At 39.1% G+C, this 15,651-nt stretch overlaps 1 protein-coding gene across 5 annotated transcripts in view; it reads left to right on the forward strand.

Annotated features, from left to right (window-relative positions):
- Positions 1-14,030, forward strand: part of LOC139607310 (protein Dok-7-like) — a 36,907-nt gene extending 22,877 nt beyond the window's left edge. For all 5 annotated transcript variants that reach the window (XM_071460081.1, XM_071460082.1, XM_071460083.1 and 2 more), the window contains 3 exons: positions 2,106-2,175; positions 9,392-9,571; positions 12,086-14,030. In XM_071460081.1, coding sequence (XP_071316182.1) covers positions 2,106-2,175; positions 9,392-9,571; positions 12,086-12,222 — 387 coding nt within the window. In that variant the 3' untranslated portion in view covers positions 12,223-14,030. The remainder of the gene's footprint in view (positions 1-2,105; positions 2,176-9,391; positions 9,572-12,085) is intronic.
- The last annotated feature ends 1,621 nt before the right edge of the window (positions 14,031-15,651 follow it).

Genomic DNA, 15,651 nt, shown 5'->3' on the forward strand with positions numbered 1-15,651 from the left:
ATCCGCTTTATGCTATCAACTGCTCCCACATTTTGACTGTGTATCTCATTGTGCTCTGAGTTCAGCTAAACATTTTTGTGGAAAGGTCCGATATCATGGGAGCACCAATTAATAGGGATTATAGAGAAGGAATAAGAGCTTATAAAGCAGATTGAATGCAAGAGCCATAAGAGCAATATCTCTAATTGAAGAGAAATTTTCTTCATTCAGCGTTTGATAGTTCTGAAAAAGGTGTTTCCACTAAGTTTGGAATAAGGAGTCAATAAAGTCTGTAATGTTTCTGTGATGATCTTAGGCTGTGTGTTTTATTTTCTGTACATGCAGTCCCTCTGCATCAGCTTAGCTTCAGTGTGTTTATGTGATGAGACACATTGTTCTCAGAGGTGTTCGTTCAGCCATAAGGAAGAAAGGTCGCACAGCAGAACAGTAGGGTTGGACAGTGTGACCTCAATACTCAGCTGTGAGTTTATGTTGTTTTACGGGGGAGTTGATTCAGTTTTGTGGTTATAGTAGAGGCTGTTGTGTGTGATGTTGTTGACCTGTGCTGGTGTAGGGTTCGTGCCTCCTTCCTTCATAAAGATGGGGTATTTGCAGACCTGTTGTTTAAGACTGTGTTAGTTTTATCTAGGTGTACCCAAGCAGCAACCTCCAGGGTTGGAAAATGAAGCCAACACAAAAACTGCAGTTCCTTGAACGGCTACTTTAGGCTGGCTTTAAAACCAAGTAATGTTAAGATGTCCAACTACAAAAAATGGTTTTGCTCTCTAAAGCTTCCCCCTTTGTGGCAACAGTACAGCGGGTGAATTTTTATACAACTCAGCTGTTTTTAAATCTTATTAAGGCTTAAAGTTCTGCATAATTGAGGGTGTGCTGCTTTGAGTGACAGGTGGGTGAGCATATGCTCCCTACAAACCGGCATTCATCAAAGTCGCGGCTCAACACACCTCTCTGACCATTTTTGGATTAGCCAGGAGTTAGGTGGAGTCAGGCACTGCCAAGATGCTGATGGCGAAGCAGCCCGCTCTGAGCTTCAAAGCCGCTCTTCAGAACCCTGTGGGTGACGTTATGGAGGCTACATTCATCTTTATAAACAGTGTATCGGTGGTTTAAAAATACATCACTGCATGATATTTACTTTTTGCGTTGGCTCCATAGACTGTATATAAAAGTTCCCTCACTTTTTGTTTTGTTGTTGTTTGTCGAGGTTAATTACTGTCTAACCACTGAACGACTAGTCCTGTTAGTTTGGTGAGTCCTTAGTCTGAGGTCTTTTGTGCAACGATTTAACTGACTTTAAGTGTAAGACTAAGATAAGGAGAAAACCTTCAAATACTTTTCAGGAAGGAAAAAAGGAGTGTTAAGGGTGTTTGTGCAACCATTTTTATTGGTTGAACTAACTGAACTTCTTGTTGGATGTCAGTGGTCGTTTCAGCTTTCTTCAGTTTCAAAGAATAAGTCAACATTTTGGCAAATTTGCTAATTCACTTTCTTTCTAATTGTTGGTGAGAAGAGAGATACCACTCCCAGTTCTATGAGTTAAGTACAGATCCAGAGCAAGGAGGCTTAGCTTAGCATATATCTTTATATAAGCTTATATAAGCTTCTGAATTTCCTCCTGAACCGGAAGCACTTGTTAAAGTTACTGCTGACACCACTCATTACAGAAATCCACTTTTATGTACTGGGCTCTTTATTTCTGATTGTGATGATGGTTCCATCAAGGGATCCCTCTGTGTGCGCACAGCGTGGGCATTGGTCTCTCAGTGTGACGGAAAGCAATATGGCTGCACTTCACCACCAATTTTCACACCACAATAGCTGTGCTTACTGTTGCCGTCTGGAATCAGAGATTATTAATTTGAAAGGCCTGGCTATCCTTCCATAACGATGAGGCATCGCAGACAGTGTTTCCATGTGTAAGACGTAGCCCTGGGCTCTCAGTAAATCCTGAACATCAGCCTCTGTCTATAAATACTCCTGACATGTCCACCGAGCTGTTGAGTCCTCGTCACACTTCTTATGTAATAAACTTATGTGGTGGGTACAGTCACTCACTGCAAATAATAATCAACAGTGCCTACTGTGTGTGTGTGTGTGTGTTGCAGACAGAAGAAAAAAGCAAGTATGAGTTAATGGGCAGCTGTGGTCAGCAGAGGTTCCTTCAAGAGACTGAAGGTGAGTGAGACTGACATCACGACATGAAGCGACATAATGAGGTTCTTTTCTTGGTTTAGCTGTAAAAACAAACATATGCAGATTGTCATCTCTACCTGCACAAATGGATTCTATTTTTTCACAATGGACCATTTCTTTTTTTTTTTTTCTTGGTAAGTGCTCTGAATGTTTTCAGCTGTGCATTACCCAGGCTTCTTACAATAACCAGGACCCACTTACAGAAAGTGAATTAAATTTGATGACTCATACACCTGAATCAACATCGCTACAAACACATCATCTGTTACTTGGGGTGCATGAATCGACGTGAATAAATAAATAAAATGAGGCTCATTCAGAGTCGGAAATGGCAGACCAGCACGAAGTGTAACATCCACAAACTGGCACGTACACCACACACATTATGTTTACTTGACTTTTTCCAGGGTAATGGACTGTGACATTGACAGGGAGATGTTTCCAGGATGTGCCTGCCTCTACATAATATGCATAAGTTGAAAAATTAGTCATTTTATTATAATGTGAACAGAGCCGATCCCCTGTTTAATATATTATTGTTACACTTGAGTTGGACAACTAAGCATCTGTTTTTTCTAAGGCATTTTTTCAAAGTCCCAGAAGGTAGCTCGCCTAAGTTTAATTTCCAAAATCCTCACAGACTTTCTGGATGTGAATCAAAAATCTGCTGTGTCCACTGTACATGCCAGTGACTCTGTGAGGCTGAGCAGTGTTGTACCAATTGCTAGCATGCTAACATGCTCACAATGACAATGTTCAAGAGTTTTAAAGGGTGAGGCTGGTAATGTTCCATATTTTTGTTTTTGTCAACAAACCCCGTGCAAAGACTAAAAGCAGTATCTCAATAGTCTTTCTGACTTCACCGGCTCGTCTGTGGCTCTCAGCTTCAGGCCCATTCACTCCTATTAAAGGTGCAGATCCTTTTAAACTGGGTGCAAATATACAGTTTGATTTTTAATAAAAAAAAAAAATCTTACCCAAAATAAATGACAGTGCCCTTGTTCATGGTAATGAATAAAAATGTCTCCCTAGATGTGTTTTTAATAGCTAAACAACAACAACAGAAGTCTATGAGACAGAGTTCTTGTTGGTAGGATCAGTTTAGAGAAAAACTGAATATTACCAGACTTAATCATTAACCTGTTTCCCAAGCTGCTGCTTTATTTCATATGTTGTTCATAAGGTTGGATGAGGTATATTTGTCTAAATTAATGTCCACTGGTTTCTTTATATTTTCAGACATAACAGTGTGTTAAGAACATGTCACTTCTGGCCACTGTCTTTTTTTTCTAATTAGAAATTAGGTTAAAGAAAATTGCATTAAATGTGTGACAGATGGAATAATTTCTGTTCTCAAGTTCTCAATGAGTCTTTGAGGCTTCTGAGAGCAGTAAGTGTTGTTAAATGATCTCCATAGTATGTTATATAAGGTTGTGTTATAAAGGAAAAAAAACGGAATCTTAGCTCTGTGACTTAAATGTAATAACAAGGCACAATCTGGGGTCAAGCAGAGGTGACGGTTGAAATGACTTTAATTTCTGTGATTGTCAGATGAATCCCAAGCACGCACAGGTATGAGTCACATGTAATTTGTGTTGCAATTAATGTCATTTAGAATAAAGGACTTGGTTCAGCGACCTCTCCTTTTCGTTGCGTAGCAGAGGGCTCACTGCAGAGTGAACATTCATCACTTCATCTGCGTTTTATGTAACGCATAAGCTTGAGCGACATAAGAGCCAATTGTGTCAAGATGAAACACACAGCTACGTAACCAAACAGAGTGCAGTGATGCGTGACGGGATACCTGCCCTGATGTGAAGTGAGAGGACAATTGTCAGGGGACATTTGACCACTTAAGCATCCTACACCCACAAACATGCCCCCAGTCTAATGCACACCTGCTCTACAAAGTCCCAGCAGCTGTCACAATGTGGCACCAAACCCATCAGTCATGTTCATGTAGCTACACACAGAGCTCGGCTCCCATGTCATCTTTCCCATCATCCTGCCTCAGTAGGCAGTTAATGGACGGGGACGTGCAGGAAGTGGTCAGTCCAGTGACTCAGGCTTGATGGCACCAGGAGCAAAGTTTTTCCTGTGATGTTGTAGCATTTTTAAACTTCATATTAAAACCGCTTCAGCTCCTGATTTAATAAACCAGTGCAGCTGAGATTGATTAGGTCATATTAAGTTATTTTGGTGCCATATTCTCACACGTATTCAGACTCTTCTGTGTAGTCATGAAGGTTTTTTGGTGGGACACTTTAACCATAGGTGGTACTAGTCTTAAAGCTCTGATACACTGTTCAATAATTGGCTGTTTTTTAGGTTTATTGCATGTGACTCTGTGCAAGATAGGTCTAATAAAACATTGGTCATGATCTATGTTAAACAGTCCAGTCTACATTTTGAGTTATGTCAGATTGTATGATGAATACCTGGTTAATCATAGTGCTATATTCTATCCAGAACAGACAGAAAAATACAAGCAGAGCCAAGTGATGAATGAATTTCCATTTGTTGTCATGTTTTTAAAATGCAGCAAAACAAAAAGAAGGTTTTGGCTGCTCTACTTCCAACATAGTCCTGGTCAAACTGTTGTTGGTTATTTCATGTCTTATTATTGGTTGGTTTGTAGATGTGGTTTATAGTGGTGAGAATTTTGTCATGAATAGATTGGCCGTCAGTGAAGGTCTTTCTCAGTGCGTTGTAGAAACACCATTTTGCGTTTGACCAGGTGTTTTCTATTTTCATTGTTCAACCAGTTTGTTTTCAAGCGTGCCATGGCCTTGAGTCTCAGGGGCATGGTTCAGTTTTGTTTCGGTGTATTCAGAATTACTGTTGTATACATCATTGTTACTGGGGTAGGGCTGGGCGATATGGACCAAAATTCATATCTTGATATTTTTTAGCTGAATGGCGATATACGATATATATATCGACATTTTTTTCCGTGTAATAACAAAGCAGACAGTCCTAGTTTGAAGCCACATGGGCCAGCCACTTTTAATAACATTCAGCAGCTGCACAGGATTAACATGCACATTAAATGGTGCAGAAAAAAAACAGCATATATTAAATTAAGAAACTTCTTGAATAAAATTAATTAAAAAAAAACGCGTCTTTCTGTTCCACATCTGCCACTTTAAATCCAAACCACCTCCAAATTACCGAGCCAGTTGTTCTTCTTTTGCTAACCAGTTCTTCGTCGTCCCCTGCGTCCGTTTTGCTCTTCTCCGTCTCCATCTCGTTTACGCCGCCATCCGTCTACTCAGTGTGCGGGGGGTGGGGGTGGGGCCATGTAGGTAGTGAAGAGGTGAGGGGTCGTGGCATGTGTTGTGAGGGGTGGGGCGTCATGGCATGCGCGTAGAGAGAGGCCGGGAGAAGCTGAGTTTGACAGTGATGAACTTACGTCTTGCTTTATGGCATAATAAGCGCTGTATCGATATAAACGATATGACATAATTCTCTATCGCGCATGAAAAAATATCGATATAAATTAAAAACTCGACATATCGCCCAGCCCTATACTGGGGTAAAAATGATTTTATCCTCAAACTGTCAACATTTGGGAATTGGTGGTTGTAATGTTGATAACATCAAAGAGATCTGGGTTCAGTCCCTGGCAGTGGTACCTTTTGCTTGGTCGTGCATTTTAATGAAGAAGTTTGCAAGTGGGAAGCCAGTGAGGGATTATTATTTATGTCTGTACGGTAGTGACTCCTGCCGGTTGGGCTGGCCTCTTGAACGAATGATGGGATCTCAGAAGAGATAGTTTTATTCCAGTGAAGTCCTTGTAGACAGATGCGACTGGGGAGAAAGTATATTCATCACAAAGAATTTTTGGCATGTTAATAACATTTCTAAAAGAAGTCTGATAATTTTCTGTTCATATTTAAGTTTTTTTTTTTAATGTAATCTTAACTGAAGGATAATATGACATTGCATAAACTTGGACCTGTGTTGTAGAAGCAGTACTTGACATCTGCCTGCTACAATAACATATGAAAGATGGAAAACCAGCTTGAACAAGTCTCTTTCCCAGAAGACACGGCTGTCAATGAACCCATGCTTCCCTCAAAAAGCAGTTGACGTTGTTGAGTTCGGGTCACTAAGCTCAGCCAGGTTTTGCCTCTAACACGTCCCCTAGAGGTTTCTCAAAGTGTATTATCGAAAAGTCCCCCAGCCTTAGAGCTGTGGGCAAACCCACTGTTGTAATGGCAGCCATTATAAAACACCACACTACAGCCAGAGCTGCTTTGGTGTCTGATCAATTAGGTATCAGGCCTCTTAGACGTTGCCAAAGACCGCAACCACGGCAACTCTGCCGTTGTCTAATGGCTTCTCACTGATTGTATGTGTGTCTCCAGGGGTTCATGCTGCTGAGCTGTGGGTAATGGCCACTGCTGCTGCCATTTAGGTAGAGATGATCGCAGGTGGAAACTTTACTGTTAGATAATACCCAGCACGTGAAAGTGTAGTTACAACACAGCTGCTACTGTATAGTTACCTATGAATCCATCACCATCTTTACGGTGAAGGTTGAAACTATGACAATGTATTTTCTGCATCATTTTACAGACAGTGTATCTGTTATCAGGAATAAATAAATGCTATTTACTGTCTGAGGTGTATAATAACTGCTGTGTTGTAGAGATCACCTCATTAGTGTTTCTAGCTGTGAACGCCCTCAGCTGAACTTCTTTTACTTGTTGTACGTGCGACTGTTGTTGGGATTGTCAAACACTTGGCAGAAAATGTAGCAATAACTTCAGTTTTCTGTGATCTAGATATTCTCTTTAATCTTCATAAATGATGCTCAGATGAGAGGTGTTTTTATTGATATACTATATATCAGGTTTGTTTTGTTATGAAGGGCTGCTGCTCAAGAGGAGTATCTCAGTGAGAGCCTGAGCTCTTCGTGTTTATTGGATTGTTTGGATTTGCTCGACACGAATCCAACCACTGAATGTTGTTTTACATTAGATCTGAACTGACACAGGATTTTTGAAGCTGATATCAATATTTTAACTTTCAAAAATCTGATAATGATATATAATATATTGTACTGGCATGGCAAGCAAAGTGAATTCTGTTTAAAAGAGTCTAGAAATTCTGAAATGTGGAGAAACGCAGTCTGTTTTTAGGACGTTTGTTAACAATAGAAAAGCTCAGTGCTGTAATATTACACCTAAAAGATGATTTTAAACCAGCTCAGTTCATCTGTGTGGCCACAAGGCTCCATGTGATGTAAATTTTGTTATGTCCATGTTTGCGAGTCTGAATTCAGCTCAAACTTCATGAGCACATGGACTGTACGTACCGACAAACATGTGAGCACATGTGCGCAGGCTGCCATAACAAGAAGCACATGCCTGTTCAGTGTCCAAGCTCATCTTGAATATATACTCATCATACATAATACACGTGGGTGTTTAATCCCACCAAACACCAAAAGTAACAGTGTGTGACCTCTAATTCCTGTTTAATTTTTTGGATCGTTAAACATTTGAAACCTGATTACACACAGGTTTTAATCTCTGCCTGTAGTTTATTTGTTTCCTTTATGTCTCAGTTCTATTTGTTTACAAGTAACATCCCTAAAAATGCTTACAGGAGAAATGGAGGATGTCCTGCTTTTCATTAGTCACAGGGGAGAACAGAAGTGTTCAATCTACATAAATTCCTCACATATCGTTGACTCTACTTACACTTGTTATTAAAGGTCGTAGCTGTATTTGCTGGTATTGTAGATACGGACATAAAAGGTACATGTTAGAGCTCAAACATGCACATATTTTTTCTATGGTTGCTCAGATTCGGTATCAAGATATCTTGCTAAACAGCATTTATGCAGCCAGCAGTGAACTCCACTCTGTGCCTCTTTATCCTGGCTGGCTTTTAGGTTTATGACAGGTTAAGCCGACAGGGGCTTCCTGTTGTCACTGGAAACCATTTATCAAGCACAATAAATTACACGGATAACGCACTTTAGGCACCACTGTGGCTATAATTTGTGTGTTTGACAGGAAAACCTGTGGGTTCAGGCAACGTTTCTTGTTAGTTTTACTTGGCACCTTTTTCTGCTGACTGCACTGTTTGATCAGTCGCATAGATTCTTGAAGCATTTTTACCCAGAATATAATACTGCTTCTGTTCAGCATCAGTTCAAAGTTAAACTATTATTACTATTACTACTACTAATTGAATTGAATTTTTTTCAAGATTGCAGTAAAAATAAAAATCTCAGGCTGCAGACTTATTTTTATCAAAATGCACGTCTTCCTGTTCAAGTTTTGCTGTAAAAATAACCAGGATGTTTGCTGAAAACATTAAATATTACATATCAGTCAGAAAAGTCCCCATAATGCTTTCGAGGAATTGGATATCAGACATGGAGCTCTACACACAGTTTGCAGCAGCATGATAGACTTGATAAAATGGCTTGATGGTTTAATTAAAAGGGCAATAAGTTAGGGTTTTACTACCCCATAGCACAAAATGACTATAATGTATGTAATAATTTATCTCTGGGGCCTACGAGCTAATTATGCATAATTAGCCTCTGGGGGAAAAGGGCAATTCAGTGGGATACACTGTGTTCCAGTGTTACTGCCAATGCCTATCTGTGCTCTGCTGTTGAAACAGAATATTGTCACTTCATTGCAGATGTCTGTATGTGAATAACTCTAATTAACACATGAGCTTCAAGAGTTGCGTAGCCTGGAGGGGAGATCATCAAGCTTTTGATTAAGGTTATAGTGACAAAGTGTTAAAAATATCACCAGTCATATCCTTTAATTCTTCATTACTATTATCTTTTAATTGAGGTCATAATGACAAAAACACATCCTGTTTAAAATAAATCTTAAAAATGCCAGCTGTTACTCTTTATCTTTTCAAAATAAATGTTGCATTGAAGTGGCATATTTGTATTGCAATAAACACAGCTACTGTAGAAAAAAAACACAATCAAAATCAAAATACAGTGACATACTTCACTTGTTGATAGATCAGTGTAAGTTATCAGACTGTGGCTACACAGACAGGTCCTGTCAGTAGGATAAATTACTTGCTGCTCTTGATCTCTTCAGGGGATTATGTTGATAAAAAGAAATCCTCACAATTTAAAAAAAAAAAAAAAACTCTCACAGATGCCACCTGAGCTAAACTAACAGTTTTGCTCTTGCATTGACAGGGGCAGTGTTTGTTTTCCCTCCTGAGGCACCACTTCCTGAAAGGCCTTGCAACGAAGGGGTGACATATGTGAATATTCCCGTTAGTCCCACGTCCAAGAAGCAGCTCAACTACATGGAGCTGGAGCTGCAGGAGCCGGGGCCTGGCACCCGAGGGACCGTCACACATCTACCAGCTCAGAGTAAGGATGCATCTGAAATAACCTCTGATACGTAAAATCTCCAAACGGTTTGTCTCTAAAGCATCAATGATGTGCTCCAGATCATCCTGTGTGAACCATCCAGCATTTTACCTTATTTAAACAGCAGCCGTGCTGAACAGTCAGTGGAGGAGAATATACTTTGAGTTTTGTATAACACGATGCTTCATAAAATCATTTAATTCTGTTCATACAGAAGAAAAGTATGAGAAAATTGATGAATGCTCAGATTCTTTTAAAGACTGAATCTTTTAGAGAATTTTATTTATAGTAAGTTCTTGTGTGGCTGCTTGTGTTAAGCCAACATTTAACATTTAAAAATGTTAACTTCTAATGTTACATGGAAAGAAAAATATATATGTAGGATTTATAGTATTGCTTTAGTATTGAAACTTAATAAGCTCATACCCAGCCCTAGAACATTGTTTAATATTTGGGTAATGTCAATAATGATTTATCATTGTATTTCTATTCTGATAATTCCACCATATGTTATATATTTGATTTATATTGCTGGCTAACACAGACAGACACACAAAACCTCAAATTAATACACTGTCGTTGCACAAAATTATACAACGATGATACAATTTGCTCATGTAAAGAGCACTTGTCATCTTATTAGCATTTGAAATTCCCATTAGCTTGTAATGGCAGATTGTTTATGCAAAGGTTTGATTTTAAAAGAAAATCCATATCCTGAGCTGATTAAAATGTAAGTAAAATGACCTCAGCTGTGCCCCCATGGTCTTTGTTTAGTGTGTACAAGGTTTTCTCATTTCTGATTATGTTCTGATCTGCACAGCATTGAATACGTTTTCTGTTCAAATCCTGCAGATATCTCAGATAAACTAGGATATCAATATCAGGTGAGGAGGAAAAGTCGCTCCAGGAACATGATTGCTCTGTAATTCCATTTTACTCGGTCAGTTACGGGAATCGCTCCCAAACGATTGGGCCGATTTCGTCTCGTCTCGCTGAAAGGCAGCTGAGTCCTTGTCATCGGAGACGCAGTAGTGAGCTGTAATTGACAGACAAGTCGGCTATTAGCGTCATTGCCCTCAGGAATACGAGGACCGCTCGAGCTCTGACACAAGAGAGGTTAATATCTGATGTCAGCAATGCAGTTTATATCCTGGCAAGCGGGCTCATTAATCTGTCACCTGGGAGCGGGGGGTGTCCTATCTCGCCACTGAAGGGGGGGTCACAGGGCATTCAGATGACAGCTGTGAATTCACTGGCTCTAATGGGATCCGCCTCCAGGGACTATTGATATTTTGTGAAGAGCTGGTTTTGATTTCCTCGACTTTATGGGACTGTAAAACACATAATTCCAGCAGGAGACAACAATACCGTGATGTAAATTTTGGTGACGTTCATTCGTATGCTGCTGTGATTACATCCTGACGTCTTGCTTATTTGATTTTCACACAAGGGTGGGCACTAAATTATGGTAATGCTCGTGACGTGCATATGGTAGGCCGTGCATGAGGGGAATTTCAAAGGCTTCAGCTGCATCATTTGCATGTTCTTCTGCTTTGTGTGGTGAGGCTCGGTCACATACCTCAAGCAATCAGGTTGGAAATGAGGGCAGAGATCTGCTTCACTGTCTTCTCTCTGTTGTCATGTTTGTTTGAACGATACTTAGTTTATTAAAATTCTTTTTTTTTTTTAAGGTAATTTATTTTCTATCACCTCCAACACCCCCCAAATGAGTAGAATGACAAATATTATCATTAACAACTTATATTATACCCAAAGGAAGTCTCAGAAAACAAGAACAATTTCACATTTGAGAAGCTAGAGGCAGTGAGTTTTTGCCAATAAAACCATTGATTCAAAATTGATTCATAGATTCAAAATTGTGTTCAAAATAGTTCAATGTTTTAGCAATAGGCTTCATGTCTTTATTAGTACCACTCATGTCTAAATGCTGTATTCTTAGCTTAGCATAAAGGCTGGAAACAGGGAAGCTGTTAGTCTGGCTCTGTCTGAAGGTCACAAAATCTGCCAATTAAGTCAAGCTTGCACCGCTGCAGCTAACTAATGATCATGTTCTGTCTTATTTTGAATCTGTGCAAGAATTTGAGTCTCCAAACGTGTCCGGTAAGTCACTGCCAGTGACCAAGAAATAGTCTGGCACTTAACCCCCACCTGACCACAACGTAGCATTTTTATCTTTCCAGTTTTGTATTCATTTTGTATTAATTAAGCAAACGTGAGCACATGTTAATTACCGCTGGTGTGCAGGGGTCTACCTTCTGACAGAGCCTAGGCTAGCTGTATACCTCTCTCTCCAGCCTTTACGTTAGGCTAATCAGCTGTTAGCATTAGCTTCATATTCAATTATTTATCTTACCGATATAAGAGTGGTATCAAGCTTCTTCTAAATCTCTGCAAGAAAACAAATAAGAGAAAATGTGAATCCCCCAGTAATGAATATTCAAATATTAGACTTACAGTGAGTTCAGAAGATCCGTTTTTGTGTCTTTCCAGGGAAGAGCTCCACCAAGTACGCCCAGATTGACATCACTGCCACAGAGACGGCCCACAAAGTCGGCACGCAGCACGCCCTGGGTCGGCAGGAGGGCCTGCACACTCTGGAGCTGAGGCGAAAGGGGACGCCTCATTGACGTCTTCATTACTGAACTGTTGATCTCAGCAGGATGTTTCTGCACAAGACCGACGCACCACATCAAACTGTAAAGTTTGCAAGAAATATAACTCTGAGGGGTTTTTTCCAGTCCTGACTGTTCCTCAAACACCCTCTCAGACGTACCGTGGGATTTCTTCTCTGTTCTGTTCCATCTTTTAAATGCAGATTTCATTTGGAAGTTGCTTCAGCCAGTCTGCATATACCCAAATCCCAGCAAATGTCATCTGCCCAGTGTCCACGTATTTTAGATTCAGACCTGTTACCGTATTCATGGAGCAACAGAAAGATGGGGCCTCCTTGGAAATGTCTGGCACAGGATCAGGAGCAACATTTCAATCTTGGTCTCCTTTGTGGACTAGGGCAACTCATTAAATGTCATTATGTCAGCACCGGAGCCTCAGGCAAACTTGGAGGAAGATGTGCCAGTCTTGAGCTGAGTCACCAGCTCCAATAAACCCCCAGAGCAGAAGCATTTCACAGCTCACTCAGACCATCCCTAATAACATGCAGTATGCTGTCTTTGTCCTTGTTTGGGAGAACAGGGTGGCGGAGAAGAGGAAGCTGGAAGATGATTTTTACACTCACTTATTCCTCAGTGGTCAGTAATTCCACATATAGTTGCGCAAAACTCTTTTCAGTATGTTCAAATTTAGGGAAAACTTTTCATCCAGTCTTACTCAGAGCGCTGCACATTTCAGGCTAGTTCCGTATTAAAAGATTTATGTTAGAGAAGGCAAATTAATGGTTCTGCATAATACTTCCATATTGTGCATGGCGAGTTTTGTTTGCCTGGGTATAACTAATGGGTTTGTATTTATCATGAACAGAATCTCAATGCTGCTATAGTTTATTTTTTTTGTATCATATAGACTGGGATTTACTGTGGAAAACACTTCATAAATAATGCAAAGCAGAGAAGTCTGTCTTTTTTTTTTTTATTCACTCAAACAACAGTCTGGCCATTGTCTTTCAAAATATTGTGTTTGAAAAGTTTTGTTTTTTTCCCTAATGAACTCACTGAAGTGGTTAAAATCTCATCATTTTTATTAGTATTCTCTATTGTGTGTGTGCATCTAGGCATTTTTACTGAAAGTGCAATTATAAAGACATAATTTGGTTTGTGTTGTGTAGAGCTACTCATCTTAGTCAATATATTATTTTTGTCTCATATTCTTCACTTTATTTTGATATCTGTCAATACATTTTCTTTCTATGTAGGTGATACGGATATTATATTGTAAAATATACATGTGAAGACATAATGTATGTACAGTAAAGATGTAAGGCAATATTGTTTTTCTTGTAAATTATTTATAACATTACTACAGCGTTGATGTGTGTGTTGAGGTTTTCTAGAGCTGGATTATATATGGGACTTTTTCCCTTATGTACAGTTGTAAACTGGTTTGGTACCATGATATATAAAGAGATTACAAATCATGTTTGTTTTCCATTCAACACTATGCTGGAACATTTTAATGTAGACTGATGCACAATATGAAAGCAGTTAGCACTGATCACATGTTATCAAAATATGTGATATTTTGAACTTTTAGACTATGGAGTCTGTAATGTGACTTTTACAATTTTCAATTATAATCGATATAAATAGATGTATTTGGGAAAAAAAGCGATTAAAAATTTATTTTATTGTGTTATTCAAATGTCCATCTAAAGGTCAAAGTAAAAAAAACAATAATTAATATTATTACATTTGCCAATTAATAACTATTTTGGTTTTAAGTTATGAACCAATAATTGAAAAGGATCAAAATAAATTTTTGGTATTTAAAATTGTTATTCCATTTACTTATTTATCAGTCTGATGTTCGACACCCTCTAATGGCCATATTAGACATCTACATGTTTTGACCAACAATATTTAAAATCGAAAAAACCCAATAAATTTACTTTATAACGTTGGTTGTATGGAAGCGATTGTTTTTGTTTTGTTTTTTTAAAACATTCCACTGCTGCTTGCCAATAAGTTTAGGTGCTAGAGTTCGTAGTTATGTTAGTACATTTACATTAAAATTAGCTGTTCACACTGTAGCTATCAAAGCAAAAAGAAAGGTTTAATATAGCCGAGATGAACTAATCATCACCATCACATTAAATAAGTCTTTACTGAGTAACATTAATTTAGAATTGAAAGCAAATCTTTTACTGAACGAGCTCCAATGCAGGAGACATATTACAACAATCCTGACCTTTCACTGGGCCTTTTTCTTGTCCCGTGGTTGAATACAGGAGGTGGATGTAACAAACACCTGTGGAATCAAACACAAATATTACCTTTGTTAAATTGTTGACTGTGGTAGAGAAGCATTGATTGATAAATAAGTCTTATTTGAAGTCACATTTGCTCACAGTATTTCTGCCTCAGCTGTAGTGTCTGTATAGACGGGTCACAGGACAAGTGTTGGCCGGCAGAGAGTCAGTTTGTATCTTCGGTTGAAACAAGCATCGGAAGCATCAGAAGCATCTGGGAGCTCCAGCTTGGCTGTGTGAGAGCTTTGGAAGATAAACAGTGAAATTTGCACATTATTCTCACAGTGTGCTACAGTCAAGTCTGTAAAAGGTCCAAATTAAAGGCTTCCACACAAAGGGACTATTAATAGGGATTGTTCCTGTTCCACATATTTTCAAGATGGTGATGTACAGTCTGCCAGCTCTCAGAGAGACATGATTTGCATTGACTTGTCACACAGTCACTCACACTATGGACATTAACTTCACTGACCTGGAACGAAACCATACGGTGCAGCGAAGTGTTTCTTGGAAACTCATTTACTCATTAAATTTAGCTGCAGAGAGCAGAGAAATAAAGCATAATTGGCTGTCTCTGCGGTCAAATATCGATATAAATAAATTAATGTTAATGCCAATGAGAAACTGGTGGCAGTAGTTTAATGAACTATGCAAAGCCGCAGACAGCTTGTGTGTAATTGCAGTGCCTGTTTTCAATGGAAAAAAGAAACAAAACAGCAGTTTAGTTCTTCTGGCAGAACTTTAATCTTCCACTGTGCCCACCAACAGTGAATACACCACAGGTCTGATTCAGGACTGCCATCTGTCTACCAGAGCTTAAGACTTAAGTCCAAGTCTCACGTCAAAAAACGAGGACTTGCATAACTTAACTTGAAACCTCTCACTCACTGACTTGTCTAAAAACTTGAAATTAAAATATCCAGGTCCCAACATCTGATAATGTCCCAGAAAAAAGACGGCAGGCAACAGGCAGGCCTTGCATGGCCACATGTGGCCTAAATATTAGGCCTCGGCATCAAAGGGACCTAGTTTCCGCTATGTAATAAATACTGCTGACATACTTTAGCTTTGAAAGGAAAATATTCAAATGCTGTGTCATTTTACTGGTAAATAGGCTTGGTTCTACAAGTCTTGA

Source organism: Trachinotus anak, unplaced genomic scaffold, assembly GCF_046630095.1.
Source record: "Trachinotus anak isolate AG129_WGS33_773 ecotype Australia unplaced genomic scaffold, CSIRO_AGI_Tana_v1 ptg000023l, whole genome shotgun sequence".
Taxonomy (NCBI): domain Eukaryota; kingdom Metazoa; phylum Chordata; class Actinopteri; order Carangiformes; family Carangidae; genus Trachinotus; species Trachinotus anak.